The sequence below is a fragment of the Neolamprologus multifasciatus genome, chromosome 7 (genome assembly GCF_963576455.1).
Source record: "Neolamprologus multifasciatus chromosome 7, fNeoMul1.2, whole genome shotgun sequence".
In the NCBI taxonomy this organism is placed as follows: Eukaryota; Metazoa; Chordata; class Actinopteri; order Cichliformes; family Cichlidae; genus Neolamprologus; species Neolamprologus multifasciatus.
Window position 1 is genome coordinate 16,360,443 of NC_140445.1, and position 16,914 is coordinate 16,377,356.

The window sequence follows — 16,914 nt, forward strand, 5'->3', positions numbered from 1 at the left end:
TCTCTGCTTTGTCCCTCTTTTCACACTTCCTCTGTAACTTGGTTTTATACTTTAGTGTTGAATGGGATTTATTTATTTATTTATTTTCAATTCTAGGGACCAACAGGTGAGACTGGACAAACGGGAGAACGTGGACACCCTGGACCCCCGGGACCACCTGGTGAGCAAGGTCTGCCTGGAGCTGCAGGAAAAGAAGGAGCCAAGGTGAAACTTGAAGCTCTATTTATTAGTAAACTTTTGTTTTTAACACTGTCAGCTAATTAAAGCACATGTATGTAACTACAAAGCTCATATTTGTTTCCCATTTCACTTACAGGGTGATCCTGGCCCTGCTGGCCCGTCTGGTAAAGATGGCCCACCTGGGCAAAGAGGTTTCCCTGGAGAGAGAGGTCTGCCTGGTCCTGTGGTTAGTATTGTCTTCTGCTTTGTTTAAAGCCTCGTGACAAAATCAATATCACTCACAGCTTGGTTATTGCATAATAGTTCTGGACTATTAAATTTCTGTAAGAATGCGGTAAACCTCAAGAAATGGAGATGATATCAGATCCACTCGTCAGTAAAGGAACAGCCTGCTCTTGGCTGATTTTTCTATCTTTTTCAAATAATTCTAACTTGACAAAGTCGTGTCCTGGTAGTTACGCAACTTATGCTATTTTCTTCATGCCAGTTTATTACAAAGCCTTTTCATTAACCTTAGGATTCAGACTTTATGTGATGCACTAGCTCCTTTGGGTGTTTGCTGCAGTTTTGCCAAACTGTTTCCCCTTTCAACGCTCAACCTTCACTTTGGAGTCTATAGGAGGCTTTCCATCTCATGCTGAGCCTCTTTGCTGATAAGGAGTGCAGTGTAAGGTAGAATGTGTGCTTCCTCAACAGATGTGTTTGTTTTCTGAGGCCTTTATTTCACTCTCATCTGCAGGGAGCTCATGGCCTGAAAGGGAATGAGGGTCCTCCTGGCCCACCGGGCCCTGCTGTGAGTACAATTTACCGCATCCGTATCCCCACTTTGTCACTCTCACCTTCTGTACTCTCTCTGCATCTCTGATATCTTCATAATAAAGTTCCTACCGTCAGCTATTCCAGACCCTTATATAATATAATGATATGCACTGTTTGCTACTTACATAAGGGAGGTCTGACCTATTTGATGTGCCTGATATTATCCTTTAGTTTCCTGTGTTAGATGTCTTTGATATTAATGGTGTCTTATTTCGATAACTAGCTACCAGCTAGCTAATAACACAGTGTGTGGTACTGCTGTAGGGTTCTCCTGGTGAGCGTGGTCCTGCAGGCCCAGCAGGACCTACAGGTCTCCCAGGACGCTCTGGCCCCCAGGGACCTCCAGGCCCTGCTGGAGAGAAAGGTGGACCGGTAAGAGCACCACATTGTAGGAATAGCATGGCTACACTGCACATTTTTGTCTCACTGACAAACACAATGTTGCACTATGTCAACAATCATTATTTTAGGGAGAGAAAGGACCTCAAGGTCCAGCTGGAAGAGATGGTATTCAGGGACCTGTTGGTCTGCCAGGACCTGGAGGACCTCCTGGCCCACCTGGAGAGGACGGAGACAAGGTAAGCTAGTATTTTTGGTTTATTTGTATCCATGTGAAGAAAAATATAATGCAATTCAATAAAGCTGCACTTAAATTTCTTTTTTTGGTTTTTGAGCAGTTGTGTTTCACAATCTGTGTCTCTCTGTGTACGCACAGACCTAAACTAGACACTAAACTTTGCAATTGGGCTCCCAGCCAGACCCTCTTGTCTCTTTCTCTGTGACCTTAAAACGCTGTGAGGGGAATTTGTCTGACAGGGTTTGCATCGATTAACAGATCCTTAAAAGGAGAACTGGCCTTGTTGCTGCTTTGTACCCGTCTTTACAAACAGACACAGAGAGAGAGGCAGTGACAGGATGGCTGAAAGTGACCCTGTAGTATTCAGATCCAAGCAACTGCTCATCCCTTCTAAAACATTTGCAGGAAGATCAGCTGCGGAAATACTCAGAGGATAATCTCTCATCCTTTGAAGAATGCCTCAGTTCTTAACTGGCCTTACAACATTCCCCGTGGTGTAAACGGACAAAGAGAATACAGAGGGTATTTGCCATGCAGATAAAAAACGATCTTGCCAGATAATGTTTACATACATTCAGACACTTTCTCATTATAAGCCCAGCTCACAGGGAATGGATAAGTCCAAGGCCTTTATTTAAGAGACTAAAGCCACCACAGAAAGAGCTTTTTCTGATTCAAACACCAAAGTAAATGCCTTTGGTTTTTGGTGGTTATTAGCATTATTTTTTAACACCCACACAGGCATTTGGGGGAACAAAGTACAAGGTTTTTCAGTTGGTATATTCTGGTTTAAACAGGTTCTGATGGGAGTCATAATATATTCTGTTTTGGCTGCTTGTTCTGTCACTGAGTCAGCCATCACGATAAGCCCCCTTCAGAAGTGAATTATATTTTTTAGAGGAGTGATGTAATTGAGATATCTATAGGCAGATCTAAAGGTACAAAACAATGTCTTTTGAAAGGAAGGACAGTTCAGGCAAATTAGGGATTGTTAAGAATATTCATTATCAAAGTTTTATTTCCCTTTTATGTGCATACCACTGCCTATTTTTTTGTCTCACGCTTTGATGCTCTCTTCACAGGGAGAGATTGGAGAGCCGGGCCAGAAAGGAAGCAAGGGTGACAAAGGAGAACATGTAAGTTTGTCTGTAGAAAACACATCATTTATTCATTGTTTTGCTTTCTAGAATTCTGAGGCTGATACATGAATTTTAAATACTGAGTGACAGAAATGCATTTATTACGCATTTTCATGTCCCCAACTGCAGGGTCCACCCGGTCCTACTGGCCCTCAAGGACCTGTTGGAGCACCGGGTCCTGCTGTAAGTGTCCATTTCGAGCTATGTGTTCACATTATTCAGTGCCTTATCTATGTGTTAGCAGACTGACTCTCATTATCTCATTATCTCTTCTGCTGTGCAGGGTGCAGATGGTGAGCCTGGTCCCAGAGGTCAGCAGGGTATGTTTGGCCAGAAAGGAGATGAAGGATCCAGAGGATTCCCCGGACCTCCAGGCCCAGTTGGTCTGCAGGTGCGAACTAGAGTATTAAGCAAACTTCAACCATGGTTTTATTTAGAAAGATCTGATTAAATAATTGTTAAACCTTTCAGGGCTTACCTGGTCCACCTGGCGAGAAAGGTGAAACTGGAGATGTTGGTCAAATGGTAAGAGCTTAGTTTGTATGCATTCTGACTGTGTTATCATTGAGCACATTTACACTACAAGGAGCATGAAGATGAATTCCATTTCTTAAACTGAGGTGGCTCTGCTTGTTGCCTACAGGGTCCACCAGGTCCCCCTGGTCCCAGAGGTCCCTCAGGACCCCCGGGAGCCGACGGTTCTCAGGGACCTCCCGGTGGTATTGGAAACCCTGGTGCTGTTGGAGAAAAGGTAAAACTCTTTTTTTTTTTTTTTTTTTTGGATGGAATGATTTTAGCCGGAAACTCAACCATTCATGTGTATAATGTAGTTTGATTAGTCCCATCAGTAGTGGGACTTTTGAGGCTGATAACATAATCAATATTTAATGAGTTAAAATTCTGATATGACACATTCATATCAGCTGTTTAGACTCCTGACAATCAAACTTTTCCTCCGTTATAGATATATTTGTGGTGCTGTGTATGTTTGTTTTCAGACTCACCTGTCATAGAGAAACAGTTTTAACTTGGAGAAGCCAACTTAAAAAAGTCAGATTCATTCATTCAGTTTGTTTGGGTTGTGTTTTATACAAAGACTGATACCTCTTGAAAGGCTTTTGCAGCCATTAATATTTCACATGCCTATTTATATGATACCATTTAGGATGTTTTTTCCTACTCGAGAGTGACAGATGCATGCCAAATCGAATGGACAGGGTGTCATTCCCGACAGTAGCCTGCTGCTGGGGTGGAGAGATTATAAATAAATTGTCAAAAAGATCTTACTGCAATTCTAAGAAGATAAATGCATTATTAAAGGCGGCTACAGCTTTCATTTGTTGCTGCTGCTTCATCATCGAGGCCTCCTTTGGTAGTTTTTGCAGCCGCTGGAATGCAGCGCTGTGCAGTTTTTTTGTTGTTTTTCAGCGCTTGCTGTCCGGGGTGATGGTATAATTTGCTTTATCTGGTTCGGTCAATAGAATCACCTCTTGCTCCTTTCTAATCTCCCCGAGGATAGCCTGTCCTGCTTCTGTGCAAGCAAACACAGCGGTCTTTGGGCTAATCGGGCGTCAGCTGAGCTGGCATTTTATTATCCAGCCCAGGGAGCTGCCAAGCGACAGAGTCCTGGCCTTTTTTTGGTAAACACATCCCTCACTGTGTCTGTGATGAGCAGCTGCCTTTTCCTGGTTTTCCTATTCTCAGCAGTCCTTAGTGAAGGTCATCATAAGAATGGAGTCAAGGCCTGTGCAGGGCTTTGGAGGCGCAGCATTGCATAAAACAGCAGCGTACACTGCTAATACAGGCGGATCAGTGAGGCTTGTAAACAGCCATACCAGCTGCTTAGAGGGAATTTCTTGACAGCATGGAAGCAGATTTTGGAAAACAGCCAGACACTAATTTAGAGTATCAGTTGATGTTCACAACACAGAGCCATTGTTCATGCTAGAGGGAATCTGGATATGCTTATCATAACGAGTCACCGTGCAGCTTGTCGTTGGCTCTGCAGAGCTGTGCCATCAACTGACATCCTTGTTTCCCAAACATGACATGGGCTAATATTTTTCCACTAAACACATGTGTGGTAGACCTCAGTAGGGAGGACAGTAGTCTCATGTGGCAGTGAATAACGATAGTGCCTGGCATATAGGTGAGTCAACAGGGCAAGTATCCAATAAGGCAAAAGGAAGAGGACAAGATATATGGGCAGGGTCCAGGGAGAACAGTGAGGTCAGCGCCGTCCTTGCTCCTGCCACCCAGTCTGCCTGCACTTGATGAATTGAAATCTCTTGTGCCATCTCTTTCTATTCCCATTTTTGGTGACAAGGACACTGGGACAGTGAGGGGCTGCAGTAAATGATGGGATTTTTAGAACCACAGTAGATCAACAAATCACTTTACTTGTAATGTATGTCTCTCTCTCACCTACTAATACCCCTTGTTGCCCACCTCTTTCAGGGAGATACTGGTGAAACGGGAGAACCAGGCCCTCAGGGAGAAGTTGGCCCACCAGTGAGTTATCGCAGTCTATTTCATTTCATCTTTATTAAAAAAAGCACAACAAAGAGTTTATCTATAATGTCCATGACGTAAAAAAGAGATTGTATTTATCTTCCACAGGCCATTTTCCTCATGTTGTACACTAGCAACTCTGAATTCTAGCTTTACAAGTAATTGCACTGGTAACATGCTGCATATTGTTGTAGGGTTCAAGAGGAGAACGAGGAGAGAAGGGAGAGGCTGGCCCGGCTGGTGCTGCTGGACCCCCAGGCCCTAAGGGACCCCCAGGAGATGATGGTCCAAAAGGCAGCCCAGTAAGTTCTGTTCCAGGTTTTTTATTAAAATACACTTCGCAACATAAGTCATTAAGCAGAGGACGATCATAGTTACTTAAAAGTAAATGTCCAAAAAATAACAAACAAAAAATGTAACTTTATTCATTTTCAGGGTCCAAGTGGTTTCCCTGGTGACCCCGGCCCCCCTGGAGAGCCTGGTCCAGCTGTACGTATGGCAGCTGTTCTGTGAATAAACCATCCAAACTTAAGTCTTTATACACTTTTTATTGCAAAACATCATGACTGAGACCCTCTTCAATTCCAATACAGGGCTTAGACGGTTTACCGGGTGACAAGGGTGATGATGGAGAGGCTGGTCAGCCTGTGAGTGTTATTTTTTCTTTTCCACTCTGCTGCATGTCATTACTGAGAAATGTAAATAGTCTTTTCAATGTTGAATTATTTCCTTTTCCTTTTAAACCAGGGTTCACCTGGACCAACTGGAGAATCTGGTCCTGCTGGACCACCAGGAAAGAGAGTAAGTGCTGCCCTGTACTGTCTTACTCCTATCCTTGTGAAAATGTTAAAAAGTTGCTTAATTAATTTTATATCTTTTTTTTAAATAGGGGCCTCCTGGACCTGCAGGACCTGAGGGAAGACAAGGAGAGAAGGGAGGCAAGGTAATTCAAAAACAAAGCAACATTTTTTTGTGTAAGTAAAACAACCTAACAAATGAGCTAACATCAAATGTTTTCGTGTGAATCATTTTCCTGTGTGAAAGGGTGAGCCTGGGTTAGAAGGTCCCCCTGGAAAAACAGGTCCCGTTGGTCCTCAAGGATCACCAGGAAAGCCAGGTCCTGAAGGTCTCAGGGGAATCCCTGGTGCTGTTGTAAGTATCTTATTTCTCAGCCCCGCAGCGATTCATCACTGTCATACCTTTGTGTAGTGTGGTTTTGTTTAAACAGCATATATGATTCGCTAATTTGCTAAATAAATCCAGAATATTAAAAGGAACTGGTTTTCTTGTGAAGTGGGGTTAAAAAAACTCTACAAATGTTTTTGCAGGGAGAACAAGGTCTACCTGGTGCCCCAGGCCCAGATGGACCTCCCGGACCTATGGTGAGTAGAAATAACTTCTATTGCCATGCCTCATATAATGTGCGACTGGATCTGACAACTTACATTTTCTCACAGGGCCCACCTGGCTTACCTGGTTTGAAAGGAGACTCTGGTGTCAAAGGAGAAAAGGTGAGCTACTTCAGGAACCAATTTAGTGATTGCTGAGTTGTTTTTTCCTTTTATTTTTTTGTTTTCCACTGACCATCAAATTCTTACTCCTCTGATTGGAACGTGTCTCATTAAATGTTGCTTTGATTACATGTGCTTGTGTTGTTCTGTTTGCTCAGGGCCATCCAGGTCTTATTGGTTTAATTGGACCACCGGGTGAACAGGGAGAGAAAGGTGACAGAGGCCTTCCTGGTCCTTCCGGATCAGCTGGTCCCAAAGGAGACAATGTGAGTAAACAACACTGCACTGGAGTTAAAGACCTACATTTTTGAACAGCAGCTCAGTTTGTGCCATTAGTTAGCTAGCTATTGACAGACTTTTGTTTGATCTTCCTTATTTAGCAAGAGCAAATTGGTACCACTGGTGTTAATATCTTTCATACTAGTCAATACTGTTGCTTTAGGAATAAAGAAGGGTTTTTTTTTCTTGGCACACAACATTTATGGATTTGCAATTTCTCTTTTCTTTCAGGGTATTGCTGGTCCTGCGGGTCCACTTGGTCCCATTGGCCCCCCTGGATTACCTGTAAGCTTAGCACGTGTGTCTTACTATAGACTCATGATGTAATGTTTGAGCCAGTACTGATCACTTGATTGTCTCTGTGTTTTTAGGGTCCCCCGGGTCCTAAAGGAGCTAAAGGCTCATCGGTAAGTGATTAACCAAAAGCTGCAAAAAAACGCAAGCATTTATCATGACACTTATTTACGAAGATTAACCGCTGGTTTCATTTTGTCCTGCTCAGGGTCAAACTGGACCAAAGGGAGAGACTGGTACACCTGGACCTCCTGGCCCTCCTGTAAGTAGATGCTCTACTTTTTGAGCAGTAAAATTCAAAATGACGAAATCAGTCATCATAATTTTGGTTGACAGTAACCGACATTTATCTCCTTTCGTGTCATCTCTCCATAAAAGGGACCTCCTGGTGATGTCATACACCCACTCCCCATCCAGGCTCCTATTAAGGGCCGATCACGTAGGAACATCGATGCCAGCCAGATGGTGGACGATGCAGCTATGGATGCCAACTATAAAGACTATGATGATGGCATGGAGGAAATCTTTGGCTCACTTAACTCTCTTAAGTTGGAGATTGAGCAGATGAAGCACCCACTGGGCACCCAGGGCAACCCTGCGCGTACCTGCAAGGACCTGCAGCTCTGCCACCCTGATTTCCCTGATGGTTCGTGTCACATTTAGCCCAAATTGGTGCTTTGTTTAATCCTCTTTCTTTACGCCTTTTAAACTTTAACAAAATCAAACACAGCTAGCTAGAAATGTTTGTAGAAAGTCAGTGTTACTGGCCACAAATCAGGTATGTAATGTTAATGGTGAAACAAACAAAAAAAAGAATAATACAGCCTGACTCAATATTTCCTGTTTCACTACATGCTCTTTTAACCCCTCCACCACCCCAACATCCACGTCTGGGCTCCAGGGATGGATATACTCGTCACCCCTTATTTCTATATTGTAACATGTACAGGGAGCCATGTGCCCAGCATAACTTAAACCCAGCCTTTAATAATGGGTCATGATGAATAAATCCGAAAAATGCTTACAACTAAAAACAAAACAAAAACCAAATTAAATTAATAATATAATAATGCATTAAATTAAGTATTTTTTTCTTAATCTGCCTGCAGATTAAAAACCTTTTTGTATTTATATTTGAATGTGTTGACTGGACAAAACAAGCCATCGCATTCCTGTGTTTTTCTAATATTTATTTATCATGAAAATAATTGTTAGTCACAAACATACGTCCAAATATAAATCACTGTTTAATTCTGTTTTGTAATACAGAGGCGTATTATATCTGCAGTGTATCCGTCACGGGAGCGTGACACTTGCAGTTGCTCACATACGGACTAGTTAATTACTAATTAATTAGTAAACAAAGTACTTTTCCACTTCTCGGTGCATCATCCATCTCTAGGTGATGATGTTATCAAACAGCAGGATTTACTTTTCAAAAATGAATGTTTGATAAACCATCTGGGATGTCTGGCATGCTAATGAGTAAGGTGCACACCGCATAACCACAACATCCAAGGTTCAATTCCCTCTAATTGCTCCAGTTTCCTGATCGCTGTCTGCTTTGGCAGCTGTTAAAACGAAGGCAAAATCTTAAAAAATAGGATCAAATAATGAAATTAAATAATGAGTTATGCATTTATTAGCAATGCTAATTTAGAAGAAAAACACCCACAGTTTAGAATGTGTTTAATGTGAACTGAAGATGTAAACGCAGAGGCACGATGCACCCAGTGTCTGGCCTTACCTTGACCTCAGTGAAACACAGATATTGAATTATATATTCTGTGCTCTCTCTCTCTCCCTCTCCCGTCTGTGTGTGTGTGCGTGGGTGTGTTTTTGTGTGTCTTCTCCCTTCCTTTATCTGTCCAGGTGAGTACTGGATTGATCCAAACCAGGGCTGCTCTCGGGACTCCTTCAAGGTTTACTGCAACTTCACAGCAAGCGGCGAGAGCTGCATCTTCCCAGATAAGAAGTCTGGAGGGGTAAGTCTGGCTGTGTGTATACAAGCAATGCACTCGCACAACATGAGATGACAACACAGTAAACAGAAAGGTTGGGCCTTAAAAAAAACAACAAAAAACAAAAACTTTGCTATTTTCATCGTCTAGTTTGGTGATAAGATTGACAGCAAGGGTAATGTGAGCCGAGCACTCTCGATAAGCTTTTTTAAATTTTTTACCCTTCACATTTGGGACTAACCTGAGCATGCCAAAGCAACACTATATACAACAGTAAATGTATTTACCCGTATAATTAGCCTCCACGAGATTAGCCGGTGTGTTGCTTCTAAGAAGATGTGGGAGATGATTCACCAGGACTCCCCCTGCATATCCCACGAGAGGTACCGAGTTATTTTGCTAGCGTGCAAAAGTCTCCTTTTAGTCCTGCAGCGAGACAAGCGCTCACATTCACTCTGTTGTTTCAGAACCATTTTTAGATAGAATGAAATTAAGGACTTTATCACCCATAAAAGCCTTTGGCAGGTGAGAAGATTTTTGCTTCATTATGCATGAGTGCGTGAAGGAGTGTAGCACAGTGGAGTGGTGAAACATTGGGAACACTGTCTTTGACGAGTCGGGGGTTGTGTAATAGCGGCGCGCTACAGCCATTTTAATGATCCCACTCACCAAGCCTCAGAGGAGCGGGAGTTTGCCTAAGCTCGGAATAATGAAGCAGACTTTTTATAGCGCGCTGGTGATGGGCTGTTCTCATTCGTGTCAGGGCTGTGAGAAAGAAAAGCCCGTGTTGTCTGTCTTTTTGCTTTTAGACCCCAAACACTCCCACGTGTGTTTTGAGATGGGCGCAGTGGTCACGAGAGCACACGCTTTGTAAGATCCTCAAAGAGATCGTGCTGCCTTCAAGGTTGAATTTTCTCCTCCGCTCTGTGCACCGTGGCAAAAAAAAGTGAAGGTCACCTTGGATGCAGCGTGGGTCTAATGTGTGCCATCTCCCAGCGATAAGCGATCTCCGGCCCATCATTCATTAACGCATTAAGCCATTGATGACAGCCCCGTATCAGACCCTGCTCTCTAATTATAGAGAAATTCATCATTGTCATGGCTGAGACCATTAGAGCTGTGCCCCCGTTGGCCAGTTCGCAGCTTTTAATGGCGTAACAAAGTTAGTGCACCATGGCTGCAAGGTGCTGACACCGAGCAGCAGGGATGGAGGCCCCCACTATCAGAGCTCCTTGCCTGCGATCATTTCTTAATTAATCACTGTGTACTCATGAATTTTTCAGCAGCAATTAGCTGCCAGCTCCAGCGTGTACAGTACAAAATAGCATAATGGCTTACAAAAATCTTCCCTGGTCCAGTCGATCGGTCTCACTGCGAAACTGTTTCAGGTTTTTGGAAGACTCCTCAGAGGACAAACAGAAGGCGAGAGAACAAAGCTGAGAGGGGATGTGGGATTTCTGTCAGATCTTGTTTCCTTTTCTTTTAACACTGCTGTTTTTCCTCCTCCTCCATCCTTTTCCTCTTTGTCGATCCATGCCCCCAGGCTAGGCTCACTTCCTGGCTAAAGGAGAATCCCGGTTCCTGGTTCAGTGAATTCAAACGTGGTAAACTGGTAAGCCAGACCCCCGACTTTCTCAAGTCCCTTTCCCTTCCCTGAATGCCTCTTATATTTTACAGAGCAAAATGGCAAAATGGCCCAAAGACTCGCCAGGCACATGGTATAGTCACTACAAGAGAGGTTCCCTGGTAAGTGTTGCTGCCCGCGGTCCCGGAGTCTTGGCTCAGGTCTGGACTCCGTGTGCCTGAGGCTCTGCATGGTTCTGGTTCTGTGAAGTATGTATCGACTGGCTCCTCGCTTGCTGGTTGTTTCGTTATTGAGTTGCATGATTCAGCATGAGCTGCACTCACCTTCAGTCCAACGACATAGTCGGATGCTCTTACACGGAAATGGAGGAGAGGTTTGTGGACCATTCAAAGCAAGAAATGGAATCTGGTGAAGAAACATATTTAGTCTAAAAAAAAAGGAAAACAATGTGCGTAAAAATTCTTGTCATACCTCTGCTACATTAAGAGAGCATCTTTAAAGAGTGACTGTGTGCCTTGACAATCCCACGGCTCTATTAGTTCATCCACTGATAGTTGATTTATTAGTGTGGACAAAACGTCTCAGACTGAATGCATCGCTTACACATTTGTTGTTGTTTTTTTGTGATCTCGACAAGCTCTTGCCTCAGCAGGGCATCTGTCCTCCACAAATGGCGAAACACAAGTGTTATTCTCTCTCAACTTGCACTCACATTCCCATTCTCTCCCTTAAACGCTGGAGAGTACCTCTGAGTCAAATGGGTCAGGCACTCAGTCACAACCCAGGGGCCCTCTGGGTACTCAGTCACTGTTGACTTGCGACTGTGATGATAAAGAGGTAATGTGCCTATGATGATGCCAGGCTGGATCCACACGCTGTAAGGGAGGGGATGACGAGTGGTGGGGTAAATGAGAAAAGCACGGACCCGCTCAGCCACAGTTTGAACCACAGTGCCGACACTCACAGACATAAATTACAGAGAAAGTCTTAATTTTTTAAAATATATTCATAATTAAAAATCAAATTAGATCAATTATCCTCATTATTAGCTGGAGATTGCGTCAAGTCAAAGTGTCGGCACTCTGGGCTCTTTATATGCATGTGTGTGTGCATGGACTTTCGCTTACGTGGAAGAATGAGTGGTAATAGACGAACAGACACACAGAGTTTGCTGCTCGGGCAGCATGGAAGGGATCCGCATGTGCATGAATCTTCAGTAAGTCCTGTTTGTCTGAAAGACAAAGTGACCATGTGGATCTAATGGATTTCTGCTGGTTGGTATGCAAATAGTCATTTACGGACATTAAAATGAAATACAACTGCTTCTAAAATCTGCTGTCTTGTCAGTCAGTCAGGATTACTCTAATCAGCTTAATGCGACTTTTTGTTTTCCTTCTTGTAACATGAGCCTGAAAAGCAGGGATGCTGGGTTAATTATAGGCTAATTAGCAAGCAATTAACATATCATTACTGCCACATAGTTCCTATTACGAGAATACATTTTCATGATTTTACCATAATTTGCTCGTATCGCTTATATATTTTACATAATCACACAATTACGATTTAAATGAGCTCTTTAGTTATGCTTATTTTTTATACTTTGAAGGTAGATTTGTTCCGCATTAAGCCTTGAACATCAGTGCAGCTCCCGGGCATAAGGCCTTGGAAATACTCTGCACTTATCCTCCTCTTCTAAAAATTTACACATATTTGTGCGTTACTTAAGGATAAGGCTGGTAATTAAATTTTTTATTCGTTGTCAGCAGGTTTCATTAAAGACCCAAACCAACAATGAATTACAGCACTAATAAGCATAGTGTGTTTAACGCCTGATAGCGATGCTGTTATAAACACTCAAAATTGTACTAAATGTGTATTGAACTGCAGCTGAATATGTGCTTTTTGATCTTTTCTTATAAAACTACACAACACAAATGCTCTAAGAACTTAAAGTAAAAACGACAGCTCTGTATTTGGGACTGTTTTTGCACAGATTTAAACATATGGTATTCGGTAGTAAGGTTGCTCTTGGTAATGTCAAGGCACTTCACCTGTCCAAAGATGGGATTTCAGCTGAATAGGTCACTAAAAACAAAATTACCCCCTGTCTTGGTTTGATATTTCATCGTCTCCAAAATGGGAAAGGGCATTGCTATTTTGAGGAAATGCTCCGTGTATGTTCCTGCTTCTGTTATGATTGATGTTGTTCTGTCACACCTGGAGTATTGCCCAGTCAGCTTGTCAAGTGCTGCTGAAAAGCATTTAAAAAAAAACAAGCCTTCAAAAGGCGTAGAACAGGAGAGACAGATTAGTTCTCCATTGTTCTTCTCGCACTTGTGTGTGCGACGTTCATACATTGGTGGGGCCAAATTAACATCTAAATTAAGGTCAGGTCTGTTATTCATAGAAAGACGTGCCGCAGGTCTCACATAAGTAGCCTGTTGATTGTAAGAGGACGCTGTCAGTAAACTAATTGTACGGGCTCTTCGATTGGTTCCATTTTAGGCGCCATGTTTAATGTTGTTGCTGTTTTTGTTTTGTTTTTTTTTACACATTTTACATTTTTTGTTTTCTTGTTTTCTTTTTAAACATATTTGAATAAATTTGTAGTGCAGTAAAAAAAATTAGGTAAGGGTAGCATGATAGATGCTTACTTTGATTTTATTTATTTATTATTCAAATAATTAATCATTAAGGAAAATGTGCTCGGTACAAACTGAATGTGTACCAATCAAGTGAATTTCATTGAAACAGACTTCATTAAATTTGCATTGTACAAAATTACAAGGAAAATTTACATTTCATTAAATTAGTTAAAGTCAGCATTTTGGGGAGATATTTTTATAACTTGAGCTTATTATATAATGTTATAGTGCAGTATACTTATGACTAACTTGACAGTTGTTTTTTAAATTTATTCCACATTTTGGAGTCAGCTTCAAAGAAAGGCTGATGTGAAATGTAAAAGTGAGGTCAGAGGTCAAATGTGACATGATATTTAGATGCAAACTATAATATAGTATTTATAATTCCCATATGACAATATAATTTCCTAAATGTTGGCAATAAAAACAAAGGCAATATAATTTTTTAGCAAAGTTTTAAAGATAAAAGACATTTTATGAAAGTTTGACCTTATTTGAACTTGAAGAAGAAGTTAGATATCCAAAGTAATGTGATATTTTGAATCCCTATATGCCTAGATGTTATCAGTACAAACAATGGCAGTAAGTACTGCTCTATATAATATAATTATCACATTGACCTTCAGATCACTCTATTGAACTTGAAGGAAAGGTCAGAGGTCGGATGTGACATTTTAAAGCTTGGTCCTTTCTGCATATTGATAATATACACCAAACTTGAAAGAATCATAGTTAAATCAAGTTAATTTCCTCAATTTCCAACCAATCAATCATGAAGCTGACTTTGACAACCTGGATGTAAGACAAATTTTAATGGTCTGTTAACATTAGTCCACTCTACACCGCTACAAAGGTTGATGAGAACTCATTCAAAGTTCTCAAGCTATCATGTTTACAGACAGAAAGAACGACATATTTGTGAACGCCTAAAAAACAAAACTCTCTTGGTGAAGGTAATAACCAATGAAAAGTCTTTAGTATTGGACTGACATTAGCATTGTTTGGTTTAGGTCTTTATTACTAATTTTGATGAATGCCAGCCTTACTGCCCTACTAGGTCTATATGCTGAGTCATATTATATATTAATGGCACATCAAGTTTTTTGTCTGGTTGGCACCTCTTATCAACACAATTTTCAATAGTCAACACATAAAAAATGCTTCCAGGTGACAGAGGAAACTGCATGGTGTAAACATGGAAATGTCTTCTTTTTGCAGCTTTCCTATGTGGATGCCGAGGGCAATCCCATCGGCGTGGTCCAGATGACTTTCTTGCGGCTGTTGAGCGCAGCAGCCAGGCAGAACATGACATACAACTGCTACCAATCGGTGGCATGGCACGACCAGGAGCAGGACAACTATGACAAGGCCATCCGCTTCCTGGGCTCCAACGATGAGGAGATGTCTTATGACAACAACCCCTACATCCGCGCCTTAGTTGATGGCTGTGCGGTAAGTCAGGGAAGTGTGTGCGTATGTGCGGGTGTGTGTTTTTTGGGATGTACTGTAAGCTGGGTTCCTTTGATGGAAACTGTTGGAAAGTTATGCTTTGAGTATCTTTGTAGTCGTTGCGTGAGCAGGAGTCCAGCAAATGTGTGTGTTTGTGGTGTTTCTTTCTCTTTTTTGGCTTTAAAAGAATATTTTCCGCACACTAATTCTTCAACCCCACTGTGTCTTTTCTCTTTGACAGCTGAAAAAGGGCTATGAAAAGACAGTACTTGAGATCAACACACCAAAGGTGGAACAGGTGCCATTTGTGGACATCATGTTCAACGATTTTGGCGGCCCCACGCAGAAGTTCGGATTCGAAGTGGGGCCCGTCTGTTTCATCGGCTAAGACTTTTTAACTGAGCAAATGGAGAAAGAAAAAAAAAAAGCATATTTTTGTTTTCTCAAAAACGATTGATGAAAAAGAATAGGACGATTCTATTTGTAAAAGAAAAACATTACTTTTTTTTTCCAAAAAGCAACAAGCATAAAGTAAAATGAAATCAAGTTGAGAATGCAGTGAATTTTTTTTTATAGGAAACAGAGGAAAAAACCTTGAAACCTCAGTGTGCCTTCTCATCACATGCAAGTTTTGAAACTGGATGTCAGATCCTCCTTCCTATATAGTTCACTCACACACAAAAACCTAGCCCCATGTCACCACACTTTTGTTCCAAACAACGAAGGCGACCTTGAGAGCCGCAGCCGTTCCAGACGGTCGCGCTATGTGCCTTGGACTCCATTTGATTTGGCTCTTTTTTTTCTTTGCTTTAGTTTTGATCTCATGTTTTCCTTCATCTCCCTGGCTTTGCTTTTTTCTCAGTTTGTTTGCTCATTTCACTACGGGAACTTTGTTTGTGCATAATTGTCTCCCCATTCTCTTGGGATGGGCCATATATATATATATATATATATATAAATATATATATATATATATAAATATATATAAATGATTTTTTTTATGTTTGTAAGTACATTCTGTATATTTTTCTGGGTATCTTTTATTGCTTCTGGCTTCAAAATATGCATGTGACTTTCTATATCTGTGAGGTAGGAGAGCGTGGACAACATCCAAAATTGTAGAAAAGGAAATTCGACTTGTAAAATCAAAATCCAGAAAAAAAAAAAACAACCCCGTGGTGAGTCCTGTCTTGTTGCAACTGTGGAGCACGCCTTTGTTGTAATTTAAGAACAAAATGGAAATAAAGGACGAAAACAAGCTCTGTTATTATGTGACAGTTAATTTGCAGACAGAAAATGAAAAGAACAAAAAAAATACATTCCTCCTTTTTGTGTCCTCTGAACAGAACAAACCGCATTGGCGGCAATATTCTTAACTTAATAAAAGCCTTCTTCACGTTTCCTGAAATCTGACTATGCAGTGGGAGATGATGATGGTGATGATGTCACATTGTAACGAAAACACAAAGAAATCGAAACCTAGGTGCTATTTTCTCTCTCTTCTGTGGTGCTATGTATTTTTTCTAGTTTTGTGTTTGAAATATGGAAAACTTGTGCTGAGAGTAACTCCATTGCCGCCAGTCCCTTTGACTCGCTTGAGCATCCAGTGGTGGTTTATGCATGCCGTTATGTTTTTGTTTGTTTCCCATACATAGCCACTCTGAGATCAGTGCAGCATGGTACCGTATGTTATCTCCTGCTTCAGCGGACCACGCAGATAAGAAATGGGTCTGTAACAAATGTTGGAAATGACGAGAGGAATCTAAGATGGTGCTGTTGGCTTTGCGTATCAATGCTCTGTGACGCTGCATTATTTTATTTTATTTTGATCATGTGTGCCACATGAAACTAGGTTCAAAGATGGACATGTTGCAATTGGGCCGAATGGATACAGTGCAAATTAGAAGGTCCTTCCACCAAAGGTTTTCTTTTCTTTTCTTTTTTTTTGTTATGGGAAAACA

At 41.5% G+C, this 16,914-nt stretch overlaps 1 protein-coding gene across 2 annotated transcripts in view; it reads left to right on the forward strand.

Moving 5' to 3' along the window:
• Positions 1 to 16,671, forward strand: part of col5a1 (procollagen, type V, alpha 1) — a 77,588-nt gene extending 60,917 nt beyond the window's left edge. The window contains exons 39-66 of one of the 2 annotated variants that reach the window (XM_085166248.1): positions 97 to 204; positions 317 to 406; positions 920 to 973; positions 1,264 to 1,371; positions 1,470 to 1,577; positions 2,659 to 2,712; positions 2,845 to 2,898; positions 2,999 to 3,106; positions 3,187 to 3,240; positions 3,359 to 3,466; positions 5,173 to 5,226; positions 5,421 to 5,528; positions 5,662 to 5,715; positions 5,820 to 5,873; positions 5,974 to 6,027; positions 6,116 to 6,169; positions 6,271 to 6,378; positions 6,555 to 6,608; positions 6,684 to 6,737; positions 6,896 to 7,003; positions 7,248 to 7,301; positions 7,388 to 7,423; positions 7,519 to 7,572; positions 7,689 to 7,956; positions 9,183 to 9,295; positions 10,815 to 10,883; positions 14,723 to 14,956; positions 15,195 to 16,671. In XM_085166248.1, coding sequence (XP_085022374.1) covers positions 97 to 204; positions 317 to 406; positions 920 to 973; positions 1,264 to 1,371; positions 1,470 to 1,577; positions 2,659 to 2,712; positions 2,845 to 2,898; positions 2,999 to 3,106; positions 3,187 to 3,240; positions 3,359 to 3,466; positions 5,173 to 5,226; positions 5,421 to 5,528; positions 5,662 to 5,715; positions 5,820 to 5,873; positions 5,974 to 6,027; positions 6,116 to 6,169; positions 6,271 to 6,378; positions 6,555 to 6,608; positions 6,684 to 6,737; positions 6,896 to 7,003; positions 7,248 to 7,301; positions 7,388 to 7,423; positions 7,519 to 7,572; positions 7,689 to 7,956; positions 9,183 to 9,295; positions 10,815 to 10,883; positions 14,723 to 14,956; positions 15,195 to 15,341 — 2,523 coding nt within the window. In that variant the 3' untranslated portion in view covers positions 15,342 to 16,671. Of the gene's footprint in view, positions 1 to 96; positions 205 to 316; positions 407 to 919; positions 974 to 1,263; positions 1,372 to 1,469; positions 1,578 to 2,658; positions 2,713 to 2,844; positions 2,899 to 2,998; positions 3,107 to 3,186; positions 3,241 to 3,358; positions 3,467 to 5,172; positions 5,227 to 5,420; positions 5,529 to 5,661; positions 5,716 to 5,819; positions 5,874 to 5,973; positions 6,028 to 6,115; positions 6,170 to 6,270; positions 6,379 to 6,554; positions 6,609 to 6,683; positions 6,738 to 6,895; positions 7,004 to 7,247; positions 7,302 to 7,387; positions 7,424 to 7,518; positions 7,573 to 7,688; positions 7,957 to 9,182; positions 9,296 to 10,814; positions 10,884 to 10,948; positions 11,018 to 14,722; positions 14,957 to 15,194 lie in introns of both variants that reach the window. The other variant, XM_085166249.1, reaches the window with a different exon arrangement.
• Positions 16,672 to 16,914: the final 243 nt, after the last annotated feature.